General features: G+C 36.9%; 1 protein-coding gene across 5 annotated transcripts in view; it reads left to right on the top strand.

Annotated features, from left to right (window-relative positions):
• The first annotated feature begins 242 nt into the window (after window positions 1-242).
• The window catches only part of RIC1 (RIC1 homolog, RAB6A GEF complex partner 1), a 47039-nt gene continuing 29673 nt past the window's right edge, over window positions 243-17608 (top strand). For 3 of the 5 annotated variants that reach the window (XM_048292736.1, XM_048292737.1, XM_048292735.1), the window contains exons 1-3: window positions 248-663; window positions 10428-10535; window positions 14668-14744. In XM_048292736.1, the coding sequence (XP_048148693.1) occupies window positions 523-663; window positions 10428-10535; window positions 14668-14744 (326 nt within the window). In that variant the 5' untranslated portion in view covers window positions 248-522. Of the gene's footprint in view, window positions 664-10427; window positions 10536-14667; window positions 14745-17608 lie in introns of all 5 variants that reach the window. The other 2 variants (XM_048292738.1, XM_048292739.1) reach the window with 1 other exon arrangement.

Here is a 17608-nt window from a genome sequence, read left to right as displayed (position 1 = left end):
AGAGGGAGGGGGAGGATCCAAAGAAGGAGGAAGAGCGGAAGAAGGAAGAGGAGGAAGAGGAGCGGAAGCGGAAGGGGGAGGAGATGGCGGCGAAGGCCTCGGCGACGGCGACGACACCGACCCGGAGCGCGGGCGGGCGAAACGCCCGCGGGAGGGCGGAGCCGCCGCTGCCGCCGCCGCAACGCCCCGGCGCCCGCTCGGAGCAGTGACCGCCCGGCCGCGTACCCGTCGCCGCCGCCTTCCGCAGGCCGCCCGGCCCTCGCCCAGCCCGCATCCGCCTCCGCCCCCGGCGGCTGCGGCGTTCCCCTGTCCCCGCACCGGCACCGGCGGCGGCGGCCCCAGCGTCGGGGTGGCCTCAGTCCCCCGTCCTCAGTGGTGCTGAGCCCAGGGGTCCGGTCGCTTTGCCGGTGATTATGTGTGGTCGGCCGCGGACTCTGCTTCTCTCCCTCCGCTGATGCCCCCGCTGTCCCCCTGCCTAGGCTAGAGCAGGCTGAGCGCCAGCTCCTCTGGAAATCTTCAGCCATGTATTTCCTCAGCGGCTGGCCCAAGAGGCTCTTGTGTCCTCTGGAGTCCCTGGAGCGACCGCTTCATATCCAGACGGATCCCCAGAGGGCTTTCTTCGCAGTTTTGTTCCCATCTCAGCTAAGCATCTGGTACTGCAGAGTGAGTATCCGTCGTCTTGTAAGCTCTCGGACCCTGCTCCCAGCTGAAAAGACCTGTCGTCTGCTGTTTTTTTTTTTTCTTCTTCCAGAAATGGTTGTAAAATTTGAGGCTAGCTTTACTGAATATTTCAGTATTTGTGAATCTGAGCGGTTATCCACGATGTTTAGTGATAGGATTATAGTGTTAAGAAAATATGCAACGTCAATCTGCTTGCAGATAACACCGTTTTTTTCTAAAAAATTAGACTTCCAAGCAACTTTTTCTTTGAAACGCTACATGCTGTCTGTGCTTAACATAAGGAGTAATTGTAGCAGTGGGGGTTTTTTGCATATAATGCTTCATATCTTTTACATTTGTATTTTCTGTGTTTTATATAAAAGAAGGTATGAGTGTAGGAGATATGAAACGCCCTTTGTAAAACACAGAACAAAATCTATCACTACCCAGAATGTTATAACACAGAAGTTCACAAACTTTTCTTTTTATGGAAAGTTTAAAAGTTCTGTGGCCGTAACAGAAGACTAGTCATGGCTTTTACATGGGACTTGCTGCTGTAGCTATATCTAGTTTGAAACTGAACAATTGACATTAAGTGCCTTGGTTTTAACTCGTGTTAGTGTGGTAACAAAAATGCTGTTGGTCAGTTTGATGCCGTCAATGAAAACTGTGATACTGACTTTAAATTTTGATGCTGGATCCTTTTAAATACTGCCTAGATTAGACCCTAAATCTGTCTATAAATATCTCCAGATCTAGGTGGTTTATAGAGTTCATCTCAGATTACCAAAGAAAACCAGCAATCCAGTTTTAGAAAGCTGAAACTGAAAGATGTCAAATGACAGTCATAGCCTTAAAATCTCGTTTTAAGTTATGCTGAGATTTCATGACATTATGTTTTATTATGCTCTGCAAGGCTGTTCACCAGTTCCTGGCTGGGATGCTGACACTGTTTTTTGAACCTAGACAGGTATCTAGCTAACACATAATCAGCCCAGTAACTTCACACAATATCATGTGGCCTCTGTTTTCTTAAGTTTATGGCACACCATGTGCATAAAGTACTAAACTTCTTAGCTTTTGGCAGTTGTGGAACCTGTAATTGTAGTCTGTCAACAACAGCAGAACCGATCTTTTCCGTGGAGAGACACAGAAAACAACAGGCTCATGAAATGCTTCACAAGATGTGCCCTGTTGTCTAGAATGTAGTTTATTTTATGGTCTCTTCTCAGGGAAGAGGTTCATTATCTTGCATGCTTGGACTTGTTTTGAAATGTTAAACGTTGTATGACTGGCTACAGACAGAGCACTAGAAGAATTCACTTGGTGCAGAAGAGTTGACTAAGCTCACAGGTCATTAATATTTTTAAACTAGATTTTGATTCAGTTTGTAAATGAGTGCTTTTGAGGAAGGTGCCGACTTTGCCAGGCCTGACCACTGACTGATCTTAAACTGAAAAATGTGTTACAGTCTCATGGCCTCTGCAGACAACTGGCTGTTATCAAAAACCTGTAAGAATAAAGGTTTTGGTCAAGGTCATTTTTAAAGAGAATTTCTTGCATTATTTTTATATATATGGCTGGGGTCCTGATTTGGTTTGTTGGGTTTTTTCCCCCAGGCTTTTCTTTTTTTCAGTTTCACATTTGTTTTTGAAGGTGAAGATTAAAATCATATATTTGAACTTTGATAAAACAAAATTACTGCATTCTAGAAAATGTTTTCATTTGTTAGAAGTATATTCTTTGGAACAAGGGTAAATTCTAGTCAGGTTGAACTAACTTGATTTCTTCTAGTAGAAAAGCCTTCAGGCTAGTGTTCTTGTTAAGACTTGTTACTATCTCAGCTATATATCAAAGGTTTTGTGTAAGAATGAGGTGGTGAGACTGGGAAAGTTCTGTTTTGAAATTTTCAGAAACAAGGGGCTCTTTGAAATGCTTCCAGGTGCGTGAGTTTACATTCAGTATGTGTGTTTTTAAGGTGACATAATAATGTTAAAACTCCTTTTCACCCACTGTGTGCTAAGAACTAGTGGAACTAAGGAAAGTTTATCCCAAAGTGTCTATTGTTTCCTGTTTTGGAATCAATACAGGTATTAAGACTCAAAATTGGGTAACTGGCATTGGAAAAAAAGCCAGATGGAATTATGCTGGTGTTTTTGAACCAAAAAGTCCTTGACTATTTTACATTTTGGGAGAGATTGGATTGTGGATAGAGAAGACCACTCAGGTGAATGATTGCAATCATGCGTCAGTATTGGTGAAAGGTCGTTGAGCACGGCCCCTCAATATGTTGACATTTATTTATGAATTATACGCATGTGCTACTGTACTAGTATACACATTATCAAGCATACTCAACATAGTTTGTTCTATTCTACTCTAATTTTACTTTGTGTATTTAAAAGGGACCTACACTGGTCACCTAGTCCAACTGCCTGACCAATTCTGGGCAATCAGAAGTTTAATCATGTTATTAAGAACATTGTTCAAATACTCTTGTACACTAGTAGACTCTGGGCATCAACCACATCTCTTGGATGCCTGTTCCAGAGATTTAAAAGAAACAAAACAAGCAAAAAAGAATGAGGTAATGCCAAAATTAACACATTTTAAAATTTTTACTTTATTTTTTAATGGTACCAAAAATCCTTTCTTGCTCCCTATTGGGTTCTGTTAAATAACCCCCACTCTGGAGACGTCTGCTCCAAGTATTTTCCTTAAATCAGAAGTTTTAGATTTAGACACCTTAGATAATTCCTTGACCTTTATGAGCCAGCATAACTGTTTTCACTGACAGCACGGAAAAGCTTGTCAGACGTTTGGATGCTTGAAATGAGAAACATCAATGAATGATAGAACCTTTCTGAAATGCTATAATGAGATAATTGCTGTTTAGTAGATTGATTTGGGAACTGAAGATGAGGTTTCACAAAGCAGCTGTGCAGTCCTGTGTGTCATCATCTTTCCTGCTTGCACCTTTATTTTAATGGGTCTTATGGTGAACTAGTGATGTCTTTTTACAGGGATGTTAAGCTTAATGAACAAATAGAAGTCTTGTTTATTTAGTTGATGAAAGGATCAGAGGAACATTGTAGTTGGCCCTCTTGAAAGTGTTACTCCTTTAACAGTTGTGGCTTTAATTTCAAATTGGTTTAGTTATCTCTTGAATTCTAGAAATTCACCCACAGGGCTCTAAGTATTAAGGGACAAGGTATGCAGCTAAGAAAGAAGGTGCCATAGACAACTGGAGTTCCCTACCTAACCCTTGACAAGTGAGTTGTGTGCAGCAAGTATAGTCTGCTGACATGGTTGTACATATAAATGTGGTTCAGCATTTCCTTTCTTTAGTATTAACAAACTTGTGGCAGTGACAGGAATAAGTACTGGCCTTGAATATTTAATGAAAACTCCTGTAGGTTGTTGGGACTATCTGCTATGACTCTGCCAGTCAAAACCAGTTTTGTAAGCCCTTTGAAGCCAAGAGTAGCTTGTCCCATCTACTTATTCAGAGGAGAATTTTTTGATTACCTATATGCTTCTCAGCTTATGATTTATACTTACTCTTGGTTTTTAAACCCGTGTTTTCGTTTCTTTTTTTCTAATGATCTGATATTGAGTCAGAACACCTAAATGAACTAAAATAAGCTTTTGGGAAAGCATGCATATCAGAATCCTAGATTGTCAAATAGTTGGTATTCATTCTAAATGCTGAGTAAGTTGATATTCAGACAGCTCTCACAGCTCTCTCGTGTGCTCTTCGGTCTCTAGCTGTTGCTGTATTACGAGTTGAAGTCAATGTGTGCTTTAAATCTAAGCATACAATAGGACAAAACAGGGGACTGTGCTTTTGCTCGGGAAGTGAGCTCCGTAACCTGGAATTTTGCCATGCTATAAAGGGAGTTACTTGTGACACAGTGCATAAAGTTCATAAGATATATGAATAAATACATTGAAATTATCTGCAGTTGTTTCTGTAGTCTTTTTTTTAATTACAAGTGCTGTTAAAAATAAATGCTTTCACTATGCTTTCAAGATTATGTTTTCTTCTCAGAACTGTAAGCAGAATAATTCACGGAATTATCGTGTGTAGCTTTTAATGTAGAATTTGATTGCAGAATGGACAATAGATGTCTTGATATTGAAAGAAGTGGTTGTGTTGGCTGTGTAGGGTGAGCAATATGACACAGATAGCATCAATGCAAGTTAAGATATCCTACTGCTCCTGCTGTGTTTTCTTCCTTAGTCATTTAACCCCTGAAATGCTGGTCTCTTACTTATGCCCTTTAGACACTTCTCTGAGAAGGTAATTTCTTTTTATTTGTCAGGAACAGTTTACTGTTGCTTCTATTAAAAAGATGCATGTGCAATTACATAATGAAACAAATGTTACACTGATGAATTTATCTAACGAAATGCAAAATTGTCATGTGGTTATTCAGTAGGACTTACCAGGTTTTCAGTGTCTCCTGTATTAATATAAAGTAGATTACGCCTGAAAGCTGTGTCATAATTACGTGCATGAAGGGAAAAGGCATCTCAGTTAAGACTTTTCAGTGTCCAGTTAGTTGCACGTAACAGAAAACCAAAGATGTATAGAATATGCCTTTGCTTTTTGGCAGCATTTTTGAGCAGGAGGTTAACTGAAAACTTTTACTTGAGAGAGGTAGTGGTTGACAATTCTGCACTTTGGTTTTCTGAATTATTTCACAATAGCCATGAAGCACACAGTTGGAAGCTGTGTCTGCTCTGTTTGTTGGGTAGGCACTCTGTTGATTCTAAGCTTTTCCTGAAATTAAATTAAAGGAGTTATGGTTTTATAATTAACCTTGCTTTTAGAAATTCATTTATCACCACCTTGTACCTGTGTTACTGACAAAATGGCCTTTTGTGGTCTATTTATATGAATTTTTCTGTTCCTTATGCACACATCCTTGCTTTTCTCCGTGTAACCTTTTTATTAGTTTATAATTTTACAAAGCTTCAGCATTTAAAGTGGAGCACAGACCATATAGTGAGAAAATAAAGTGCAGAGTGTCAGGCTTTTGTTTTGTTCTGTTTTCTCCCAGCCTTGTCTTTGTCACTTAGATCATAAGCTCATCTGAAGAGCGTTTTTGATTTTTGTCTTGTGCCTACACCCTAATGAAGCATTGAAGCATATAAAACTAAACAGAAAATTTGTGTTTTTCAAAGAAATTGCCTCTTTATCCTAAATGAGATGGAGTTTTGATGTCTAGAATAATACATGGTCAGGGGATGATAATACTAGGTTTTAACAGTTATCCACAGCCATGCAGGTTCTTGGATTGAGTTACATTAAGAAACGCAAACCCGTACATAAGACCACGTTGCATATGTGCTGTCAGGTCATGTGTTTGCTTTTCAGACTTAGTCCAGTAGTTTTCTATTGTATTTGCTGACCTACTTAACTTGTAAAATCAACAATATGCACAGTTTGTCATTAACCTGCAGTCAAACCAGAGGATCTGGTTTAAAGAAATGAATTTTTTCATTATTTTATGTTCTGTCAAATGATTGTATGTCTTTCCAGTCGGTTAATGTATCATTTTCTGTGACACTCTGAACATCTCAATTAGGACACTTGCTCGTGGGAGGGCTGTTGTTCAAGTCTGTTCAAGGCTACTTGTCCTCTTTAAAAAGGGCCTTTGCAGAACAACATTCACATCTTAGTTAAGGGTTTAAATGTCAACTTGATTTGCAGTTACATCAAATGTAGTAGAATGCTTGTGTTTAGGCAAGTGAATTGATAATTTCCCATATCTAAGCTTGCTGAGAGAATTTGCTGCAGGGTTTGTATACCTTAATAAATTTTTTCATAAAAACTGCATTATATATGGCTAAGTGTTCTGATGTGGCTTATGCTGCTAATACTTGGTAAATGGGCAAGATACTGTGTTTAGTCAGGTAGAATTAAGTAAAGCAGTTACAAAAATTTGGGATTATTTCATCATGGGTTTGGCTGTGGTGTTTTGTGTTGTAATTTTTAAATTGTTTGCATAGGTATTTTGTCCAGATGTTGATACAGAGGTCATCTTTCATAGTGGAAAGTCCAGAGGATTCTTCATGTAGAACTGATAATGAAACAGCTGTGAGTTTTTAGGTAGTTTTAATTTGAGTGGCTTTGTGATGGAGCTGTCTATGTTGGTGGTGTTAGTCTTGTTACCTTACTGTTTTACAAGTAGTGCAATTCATTTCTGATAATCCAAACCAGATTTGCTTTGATGTTGTTATAATCTCACATGAGTAAGAAGAGGCATGTTTAATGCTAGAAAAACATTGTTGTGAAGCATAGAAACTTCTCAGTAAGAGCTGTGGAACATGTTCTTGTGAAGAGATAGCCAAGGCTGCTGACTGATGGAAGGAGATAAAGTTTAGCTGTAAGAATGAGAAGTTCTGTTTGTTTTCAGTACTATTAACTAGTGCACTGAAGAGTTTGTTTACACTTTAGTAATAATAATGCTGTATTCTTTTTAAGGTTATATTTCTTCTTCTTTTTGCCATTTTTATTATCCCGTAAGCATCCACTGCCACAGTTCTGTTTGCAAGTGAGTGGCAGCTTCTGTTTTGCCTGACCTTACCTTCTTCTGCAGAGACAAAATGCACTGTATCAAAATGCTAAATTTTCTGTGCAGCAGATTATAAAATGCTGGATGTGCTTCTTATGTATTTTGGGAAACTTTTTTTAATGTTAAATTGCAATTTGAATTAAGACTTATTTACCCAGTTCTTTCTGCCTTAATAACTGAAGGTGTTTACTTCTTCCTCTAGACAAATTTTTTACTTCTTTTTAAACAACTCTTTATTTGTTAGGTCCTTTGCTATGTTTCTGGAATCTAGTTCCTCCTCAAGCTGTGGCTTTACCATTACTATTTCAGTGGGTGGATTTTAAGCATTTTAAAGAAGGAGGATTAATATATTGGCTTATTTGAAACAGTGGCTGCAATTCATTATTTGAGCTTAACTACATTCCTTTATAATTTTAGTAGCTGCATGCAGAAGTGTGAAGAGTAAAAACCATGGGGTTTTCATGAAGCTGATAAGGAGATTTGGAGTTTTTTTGACAAATAAAACCATAAAGATTTAGGGAAAATTCTAATTAATAGAATCTAAAACCCTAATACTTCTATAAAGAGTATGAATTAAATACATACAACTAAAAAGAGGAGAGTATCTGACTAACTGGGTGCCTCTCCCCCCTCCCCCAAACCCCCCCTCATTTTTTGGGTGGTTTTTGATGGGGTTTTTTTCTTTTTTTTTTGTGTGGTTTTGGTTTTTTGTTTGCTTTGGTTTTGGTTTTATTTGTTAAAATGTATGTTCAATGGCTTGCTGTGCTTGGGTCAAGTAGTTAGGTTGATATATATTCCTATTAACAGAAACATTCCTGTGCCATTTTCACTCACTTTAGATGTAATAAATTACTTCAGGTAAAATTACCATTTTTCATGTGTAAACAGAGCAGGATCTTGAGCTGTCCTTCTGTATTTGTTAATCCAGAACATTCAAACATCTGTGGAAAGCTTTTAAACAGGGTGGTAGATTTGTGTGTTAGGGTTTTCCTTATGTCTGAATTAATGCTTTTGAGCTGTGGAGTATATACAAATGAATTCTATCAGTGTAATAATTCCTCATTTTACCTCTAGCTAGGTAGCCTTTGTGACCTATTTAATTCAAAGTGAGTCAGCTTCTAATAAAAAGCTACTTAAACTACAAAAAGATAACATTATGAGAGCAATCAATGACTTTTAACTCCTTAAATCCTCATCTGTAAGCCTAGAAATCAATTTGTATAAATTTTATAGCTGGTGTGTATGTAGAATGTTCTCCCAGCTTCTAAGGTGTAATAGCAGCTTTCTTGTGAATCAGTGTCACAAGAATTCTACACTATAAATACAGTAATTATATTCTGTCAGAGTAGCAATATAGAAAGAAAACTGTTGTGTATTACCGAGCTGCTAATTTTGCCAGCTGCTAAAATGCTTCAGGCACAGAAGTGCTTTAAGAATGATCTCTAAGTTTGCACTAATGATGCAGATTACCAAGACACTACTTTTTCTCAGTATATCTTAAGGCAGTTAGGGTTCTAAGCCAATCAGTGAAAGGCTGTGTAGTTTATAAGAACAATCAACAACAATCTGTTAGTAAGAATAATTAGCTATCGTAATGTTAGATAATTTGATGCAAAAGAAGCCACGTGAATTTAAAAAGCTGGTGTAAATAGTTCTTAGGGTAAAGATTAGTGTGCTGGTTATACTTCATAAATGTTTATTTTTGATAATTCAGTTCTGTGTGGGTGTGAAATTTAAAAGAGTAATGCTATTAGAAGGACACCAAGTCATACTGTGAATTTACCAAGGCTAAGGCTGCCTGTGTGGTACTAATTCAGCTTGTTATTTATGTGCATGGTGACATAATTTCATTGCTTTGTTTTATACTATTTTAAATTAATATTCGTACTTCAAAATTAGGCTGTTGGTAACTCTATTTCTTCTGAAAGGAAACTGAAAGAAGTGATTTCAAATAGGATGGTAGTAGACACTCACCAGATCTGGAGTGATGGACACTCACAAGGTTTCTGAGTAGAATTAATGTTTTTATATTTGTTGTACTGCTTCTGCTGGTGCGTCAGGTAAGCTAAGAATAGTAGTAAATTTCCATCACCTGTGGTCTTAGTGGTGGTTGGGAAGCTTTGCCTAGTGGTATCATGGTTAATTTCAGCAAAATGAGTGATTACTCTGTACCCTCTTGGTTCCCTTCCAGTGTGCTTTTTCTGGTACAGTGTTCGGTGCTCCAAATATGAATGAAAACTGAAATTGATGAAGTTAGGACAGCATATGGTATGAAAATGAGGGGTAACTTCTTTGACAAAAAGTGTGTCCTGCTTAATTTAACTTCCACCTCCCAATGGAGGAGGATAACAGAGTGGGAAATACCCATCTAAGGTGAAAGCTATTACTGATTGAAGAGCAAAAGAATACAAACGGTTGTGGAATATGTTTAAGGAGAATGAATGTTTCTAAGCACTAGAGCAAGGAAGGGTAACCTTCTTGCATTGGGTTTTTGTGTCGTAGCTCCCAGCTGCGTTCGTGAAAGAGAATGAAGGCTTAGTGCTTAGGGTAGCTTTGTCTGGTCTTCATCACCCCAAAGCTTTTCTCCCTTCCCAGAAGGAAAGGTGCTAATGGGTGCACCTCATTACCTGCAAAATCCTTCCAGCTAACTGTAGAGGTGGATTTTCAGCAGGTTCTGACAACCTGTTCTGGAAAACAAATTTCCTGATTATCATTCTCTTTAACACAATGGCCCACCCATTTAGTAGAAACTAAGCAAATGAATTGTACCAGATACTCTTTAGAATATTTCTTTCATCCTGATTCATTTGACAGTCCTTGTCATTATAGGAGCCTGTTTGAGATGCTTCTGTTCATCTTAAGCATGTCACCCTTTATCTAACTTGAAACTACTTCTGTATTCTGTAATGACTCCCTGCTGTGCGGTTAAGTATTTTATTTAAATATCCTGGGTTTGAAAGAGTGAGATTAGGGATGACAGTGTGGCAACTGTTCTCCGTGAACTTTCTTTAAAGCACAGTTTTGTAATGGATTGTAAAATACATATTAATTTTTTAACCTCCCTCAAGGGAAACATGTTGTAGCTGTTAAGGACACAGAGTTCTTTACAGGTATAGCACAATGTAAGAAACATCCCATTCCTTCTAGATATGAGGTGTAATTATTTATATTTTTTTCCTCCAGCCCAGTGTATTAATTGTAAGCTACAAGGAACTTTCAAAAGCAGCTTCTCAGTTTGGACCTTACAAACAAGCAGAATGGCGGCCTGACAGCACAATGATAGCTGTTTCAGTAAGTAGAATTTTTCCTTCTTACTCTGGTTAAACTACTGCAAACAGAATTTTTTGCCAATTTCTGTGCTTATACAAAATTGCAGATCATATATACATTTAATTGATACTTCTCTTGTGAAAATATGTAATGGTGCCAAGGAGTTTTTAAACAATAGAAGCTTTCTTTAGTACATTTCATTAATTTTTCCCTGTGAGAATGAACTACAGTTCTTTGTCTTAAAACAAGAGTTAGATGTATTGGCCGGCGGTGATACAGCAATCTCATTACTTTAGTAATCTGGTAACAAATAATATGGTAATGTAAAGTTATGTGAATGAAAGAAATAGTTGTGGACTTAGGTGACATAATCATATTTAACTTGATAAATAAGGTTTAAAGGTGGATCTTAAGAGATGAAACTGGCCTTATTACAGGCTTTTGGTGATTAAAAAATACTGCAAGTCACTGAGAACACAGAGACAAGGGCAGTGATAAATGATACATGAACTCTTCTGTTTAGAATCTTAGAGATGAGATCTTGTCTCACATGGAAATTAAGTCTTGTTTCATAGCTGGTGCTGTGCTCACAGCACTTTGGACTATTTCAGCAGCAGTGTTTAAAGTTTGAGGTGCAAGATGAACCCAAGAAAGGTGGGAGTACAGTTTGTAAGAGTCGCAATATGGGATAATACTCTTGGTGTCTTTTGGTTAGGTCTTACATTAGGACCAGGTCTTAAATTAGATACTGTTATCTTAGTGGAAAACACCGGATGATGGATGGAATAGTTCATGTCTCTAGCAATATCATGATAATCATAAATCAGCTAAGCTTCCCATGGTCCCATTTTCTTTTGTGTAATGCAAGTAAGTAGTTGGTCTAAAATGTTTAAATTGCCTAAAAGTATCTCATGGAATCAGTGAAATGAAGTATTTCTGTTAGTGCCAGATTATATTCTCAGTGACTACTAGTAATTATCAATAAAGTCAGAAGGGTGATTCCTGTGACTTTTGCTATGAATCAAAAAGAATCCTTCAGTTTTATTTTGCAGCATGTTTATCCAAACAGATTTTAATTAAACATTTATGTAGTAGTTCAGAAGAAACTTTGAATTTTTATACTGAATTACTTTGCATACTGTGGGGATTTTTTCTGAGAAGTTATGACCCATTTGCTCAAGAGACCTCGTGGTTTAGCTGACCGTCGGATAACCTTTAATTTCTGCCACTTCAGTCGCTGCACTTTAAAGTTTTTCTGCAACTAAATGTACAGTGTTCTTTTTGGCAGGTAGCATCAGAATCTAAATGCCCATAAAGTCTTAGTTTGTAAACTAAAGCTCTGTGAATTAAAATTCAAAATGGTAAGCTCTTATAAAATAATAAGATTTCTAATATTCTTCATGTTTCTTAGGACGATATTTCATCCCTGGGTGTATGTATACAAATGATATAGTCAAGCATGTTTGTTACAGTAGTTTTAACATCAGTTGTTTTGCAGTATGCTTTAAATATATATATATAGTTTAATTTGAAACAGTTAGTGAGTCTTACTGAAAGACCACATTTACAATATTGCTGGTTTTGTTGTAGTGAGACAGGGCAGAAAGTCAGTTTTTGGAGCTTAATGAAGAAGGTGTTCCTGCAGATGTGTGATACTCTCATCCCCAAGGAGAGTTCTGTCCCAGTGAATAGTTTTCTCTTTTTTCTTAAGTAACACATTCAAATGAAGGAGCAATAGCAAAGCAGCTTTTTAATGAAAAAACCCAATAATTTTGAACTGAATTAGCTTCAGTTAATTACTGAAGTCATGTGCAACAGCTAAATATTTTTGGTTTAAAGCTGAGTTAGGTGATGTCTCTGACCTGTGCTCATGAGTACCTTGATTGTAGTAATTTTCTGTAATAAAACTTTTTTTAAGAAGGTGAACAAAAGGCTTAGTATGTACTTATTAGCCAAGTGGTACTTTTTTTTTTCTTAATGACATAATGATGCAGAGTGTATTCTGGATTTTATGTCCACTAGAGCAGTGATATACCATGTCTTTTGTTTCTGATAGCCTGAATATTCAGAGTGTCTCTATGAAAATAAATCACTTTGCAGCATATGCTTTGAGGTAAATATTTGTACTGCAGGCAGACTTTGGGCCAGCATATCAGGCTTTATAAAATACCTCAAGTAGCTTTAAAGGTATGCAGTTAAACAAGCTTAAGCAGTTTTCTCACTGTCAGCATCCCCTAGCAAATCTAACTTCTTTTACCAATAGTATCTTCTGTTGCTAAACTGTTGGCACATTTCCTAGGCAGATTTTATTTTTTCCCCTTATATTTTGTAGTTTTTTCTTTCATATTGCTGCCTTTGTAATTTTTCCAGTGTTACTGGGAAATACTGTTTCTTGTCTAGATTAGTACATTTATCCAAGGTAGCTAATTCTAGAAGTAAATCAAACATAGGAACAGGGTCAGGATGCTTCAGTATGGAGAAGTATAGGAAGCATTTTGGTCCTTGCCATGTTACAGGCAGTCCTCTGATACAGACTGCTTCTCGGTGTGCATTCCCATAGCTAAGGCAGAGCTTTATTAAACATGGTGGCATACAAAAAACCATGTTGAGAAACCCCTGGCATGATACTCAGTGTTTATACTTCTGACTGTCAAAGATTAGAATGATCAGGGAATGGATGACAGTGATGGTTACTTATTTAGTAAGTTTCACTCAGACATTTTTAAAAGCAATGAAAACTCTGTAAATTAATATGATCAATTTGCCAGAAGTCTGTGGTTGAATGCTTCTGCATTTCATCCCCCCTCTTCGTGGAATTTGAGGTTCTATTTAAAAATGAACCTGTAACAATAGCAACTTTGTGCTTTGAATAGTGTTCAGTGAGGCCCTTTGTACCTTAATATCAGTATAAAGATACTTCACAGTATTGTTTTACTCTTCTTTCCAGGATAAGATAACTTACGGGTTAAATATTTAATGATGTAATGGAAAGAACCTGTAAAGATGTTAGAAATGAACACGTTTCTTTACCACATAATACCTGAACATGATATTACAGCACACAGAAAAGCTTCCATTTATTGTCAGCCTGTCTCAAGCTCACCATTATAGTTCAGAGTTTATTCTTTCTCGAAAAAGATACTCGCTTTGAATGAGAATAATAGTGTTTCTTGGAATTTGAAGCCAAAACACAAATTTTCTAAAGCAAAATGTTTGACTGAGGAAAGCCATGGCATTTGTGAAATGATAAACTAAGCTAACAAGAGTGTTGCTTTATTCAAAGAAAAGGAAACCAATCTTGCAAAGCAATGTGAAACCATTAATTTCAGTGCTTTTGTCTTTAGTGCTTTGGATACATGCCTATCCCGTATTAAAATAATTGGATGGAAATTGTATTTAACCAAAATGCATTTACCAGTTTGCCTGAAAAACAAATCCATGCTGTAAGCAAATAACACTTCTTTGAACACATAACATTATTATCTGCTTCTCTCATGCTTATGCCAGCAGCTTCTAGGTATGACTGGAACATCAGGTAACTAAATTATTGGTGTGTGTTCCCTGTGTAGTGTTATAATATGAAGTCATTCTTCCAGAATGACAGAATATGGCTCGGGATTGAATTATTACAGGTGTCGTGGTATCTAAAGATAAGTGATGTGAGGATTTTTGGAAACTACCTGGATGACTAACACTGAGAGGTGGTGCCTAAACTCTTTGCAGTCTGTAGTGTCTGTATGCCCTCTGTGTGTGTTCAGAAACCTGAACGGTTTATTCAGGTACTTGCCACCTTCTACTATGTTTTTCTCATTAATTCTTGTAGTTGGTATGAATTATGTGCCCAGGTTCTAAATATCTGAAATAGTTGTCATGTTTTATAGATTTGTATGAATTAGAGGAAAATTTCTGATGGATTTGTGCATAAACAGCATTGTTTTTCCATTTTTCGACCTCCTGCCTAATCTAGTCACTTGACTTTAAGGGCGGGTATGGATTTTATCTGGAATTAATTTCAACACACAGTTTTTTAAAATGTCTGAATGAATGTATATTGGAGTTCAATATATGAGACATACATAGAAATCGCATAAGACTGAATAGATTTTACTCATGCTGAGACTAGATATGTATCTTACCAGTGTTTCTCTTTCAGACTGCAAATGGATACATCTTATTTTTTGAAATCCCATCCGCAAGAGACAAGTATCTTTATGAGCCAATATATTCCAAGTAAGTATTTTAAACTTTGCATCCTCGCAGTGTGAAAAAATATGACGAGGCAACGCCTAAGCAGGTTTTATGGCAAAAAATATTTCTTTACAAAGTATGGGAACTCATTACTTGATGAGTATATGAACTGTGATTCCTATGAGTTAGAGTCATTGCAGGGGAGAAGTTGTGTTTAATTAGACTGCTGTGTGCTAGTATGATTCTGTAGGTCCATCTTACAAGCTCTCAAAATCCTTACTAGCAGGGTTAAAATTGTCTAATTTTGTAATTTAAGGTAGTCTGTTGCATTCATGATCTGCAACAAGATTTAATAATTCCTTTAGCATAACTCAGTTGGAAAAATAATGTTTAGGAACTATTAAGGTTCAATTCAAAAATAAGATTCTTTTCTGCCCCCAATCTTTTAATAACTTAGAGTTTTTTTGAAACAAATGGACAGTAAAATCCCAATCTTTTTGAAAGCAAATGGATGCTTTTAGTAAGAATGTGCAAGTATTTTTGGTGCAGTGTGTTATGTTGTCAGTTTCACCTTATTTTCCTTACTGTGAATGACAGAGGACACCGTATGTGTTTAAAATGTGACTGTATTTTGGATGTATTTGTGGTTGACTTAGTTGATTGTGGATTTTGCAAAATTGGGAAGTGCTTAGGACAAATGAAAACTTTGAGGAGTAAATGTGTATGTGTCTGTGTTTTTAGACAGGCAGAATCTGTAGTCATCAGTTGGATGGAATTTGTCCATGTGAATAATAACAACACACTCTCGATTTCTAATTGGCTAGAAACTTCATTTTTTTAAATAGATCCCTCTATATATCTTCATCATTATGGTAATACCAGTCAGTTTATTTTTTTTTTCGCATTCATGAAAAGAGTTAAAGTTGAATCATGGGTGTCACACATGGTCATCTCGGAGGAGTATTGGATAACCTAGGATGTTATGTAAGAAGAAGACTTTTTTTTTCCCCCCAGTTTAACTGTTAAGCCATGAACATTAGAAGAAAATAAATGGGGTTTTCACAAGCATTTAAATTTAAAATCTGTCTTCTTTCACCAATATGCGTAGGAAGAAATTCCTTAGCAGGTAGTAACTGGTTTCAAAGTGAATTTTCCTTCACTGACTAGAAAATTTGGTGTGTGTGATGGCTGTAATGCATCCTCTGACCTTTGAAATAGCCCTCAAAGCTCTGGAATTACCTGGAATTTATTGTTGCAGTTTACTTTTCTATTTTCCAAAAATTTAAGACTAATGTAGAGAAGTTACATTACTTTACTTGTCTCTTTGGAGAACTGAATAGCAGTTTTCAAACTAATTCTTCACATCTGGCTTACTGTAATCAGAGGAAAAGGCTGACAAACCTGTTGCTACAACTTGTCTAAATAAATAAAATGTGTATTTATATCCTTAGCTGTACATAATGCAGAAAACGAAGCACTAGTTTATTGTGACTTTTTCTTCTTCTCTTTGGAAAGTAGGAAGTTTTTTTAATTGGCAAAATCTGAAAACTTACAGAAATATTTATAAAATACGCAGTAAAAGTTGAAAAAGAAGCTTTGGAAAGTTTGCTTAGAATATCACTTGTAGGAAGGCTTGAAAATATCTATTAAGCTGTCAGTGACTAACCAGTCTAACTTTTATATAAAACTTTAGTAGTTGATATGAATTGTTGACCTGAAAATGCATGTTTTAGTTTTTAGTTGTGTGTTGAACAATCAAGGTTTTAAGATACATTCGTGTAGCCCAAAAAGGGCTATAGTGCAGATTCTGTAGATGGGTAGGACAAGGTGTTTGTCCCTAGTGTGCTTAGAATAGGTTGCTCACAATCTCCTAAGACTAATGCATGTGCTTACCTTTAAGAAGATGAAGGATCTCACTGAATTTACTGGGATTACTAGTCTGACTATACTTAACCCTCAATTTTGAAAACGTATGTAAAATTACTACTGTTCTGATTGTATTAGATCAAAAGAAAGACGCAGGTGTTTGTGGGTGCATTGTGCCTCCTGTGATTAATTTCAAATGATTCTTTAAGTTATTAAAATGGAATGAACTCTTTTTGCAGATGCAGATACAGTGCATTGTCTGTAGGCAGTTTCACTAATTTGCATTGCAGAGGAAATACTTGGCAGGAGGTTAATCAAACAAAAAAACCTCCAGTCTAAAATGAACAAACAGACAAATGAGACCAAAAGCTAGAATTGAAACTTTCATCTTTCTTTTGGCATATGTTCATTTTCCAAAGGTATTGTTTCATTGAAATGCTTGGATTTCACTTCTGGTTTTTGACTGAACAATACCAAATCAGTTTTCTTCACTCTGAAGCCATTACAGGTCAGTGAAAGGCCTTGTATGTGACTTGCTTTGTGCTTGAAAGGGGACATCTTACGGTTTTTCCCTCTGTAACAGGATGTTCTTGGCTCCTTCCTCTATGCTGGCAGCAGTGATTATGCAGCTGTGCCTCAAGTAAAATTGGGTTGCTGACCTGATGGGGAAACTAAACCTGCCTATCTCTCTTTTTTACCCGTCCCTGTCCCCTGCCCTGGATTCCAGTACCTTAGTTTGCAAGCTGGCTTTAATAAAAGGCTGGCATTAGAAAGTGGTGACCTTGAAATAGCACTGAGTAGCTACACTGGGAAGTGTATGAAGTGACCGTTCAGTGATAGTTGTATAAATGTTATAGTTCATGATAAAGCAATTGCTTGGAACATTTTAACTGTCATGCAGATGTTAATTAGGACTCTTCCAGCTCTGTCTTATGTGATTATTTACCTAAGCTAGGTGAAGTGAGAGAGAGGGTGATGATGGTTGCAAAAAGTATGAGGGTGTCCTTGCATTAGCGAAGTGAAGTGACCGACAGCTTCTG

Source organism: Corvus hawaiiensis, chromosome Z, assembly GCF_020740725.1.
Source record: "Corvus hawaiiensis isolate bCorHaw1 chromosome Z, bCorHaw1.pri.cur, whole genome shotgun sequence".
In the NCBI taxonomy this organism is placed as follows: Eukaryota; Metazoa; Chordata; class Aves; order Passeriformes; family Corvidae; genus Corvus; species Corvus hawaiiensis.
This window is presented reverse-complemented; position numbering and strand designations above follow the sequence as displayed.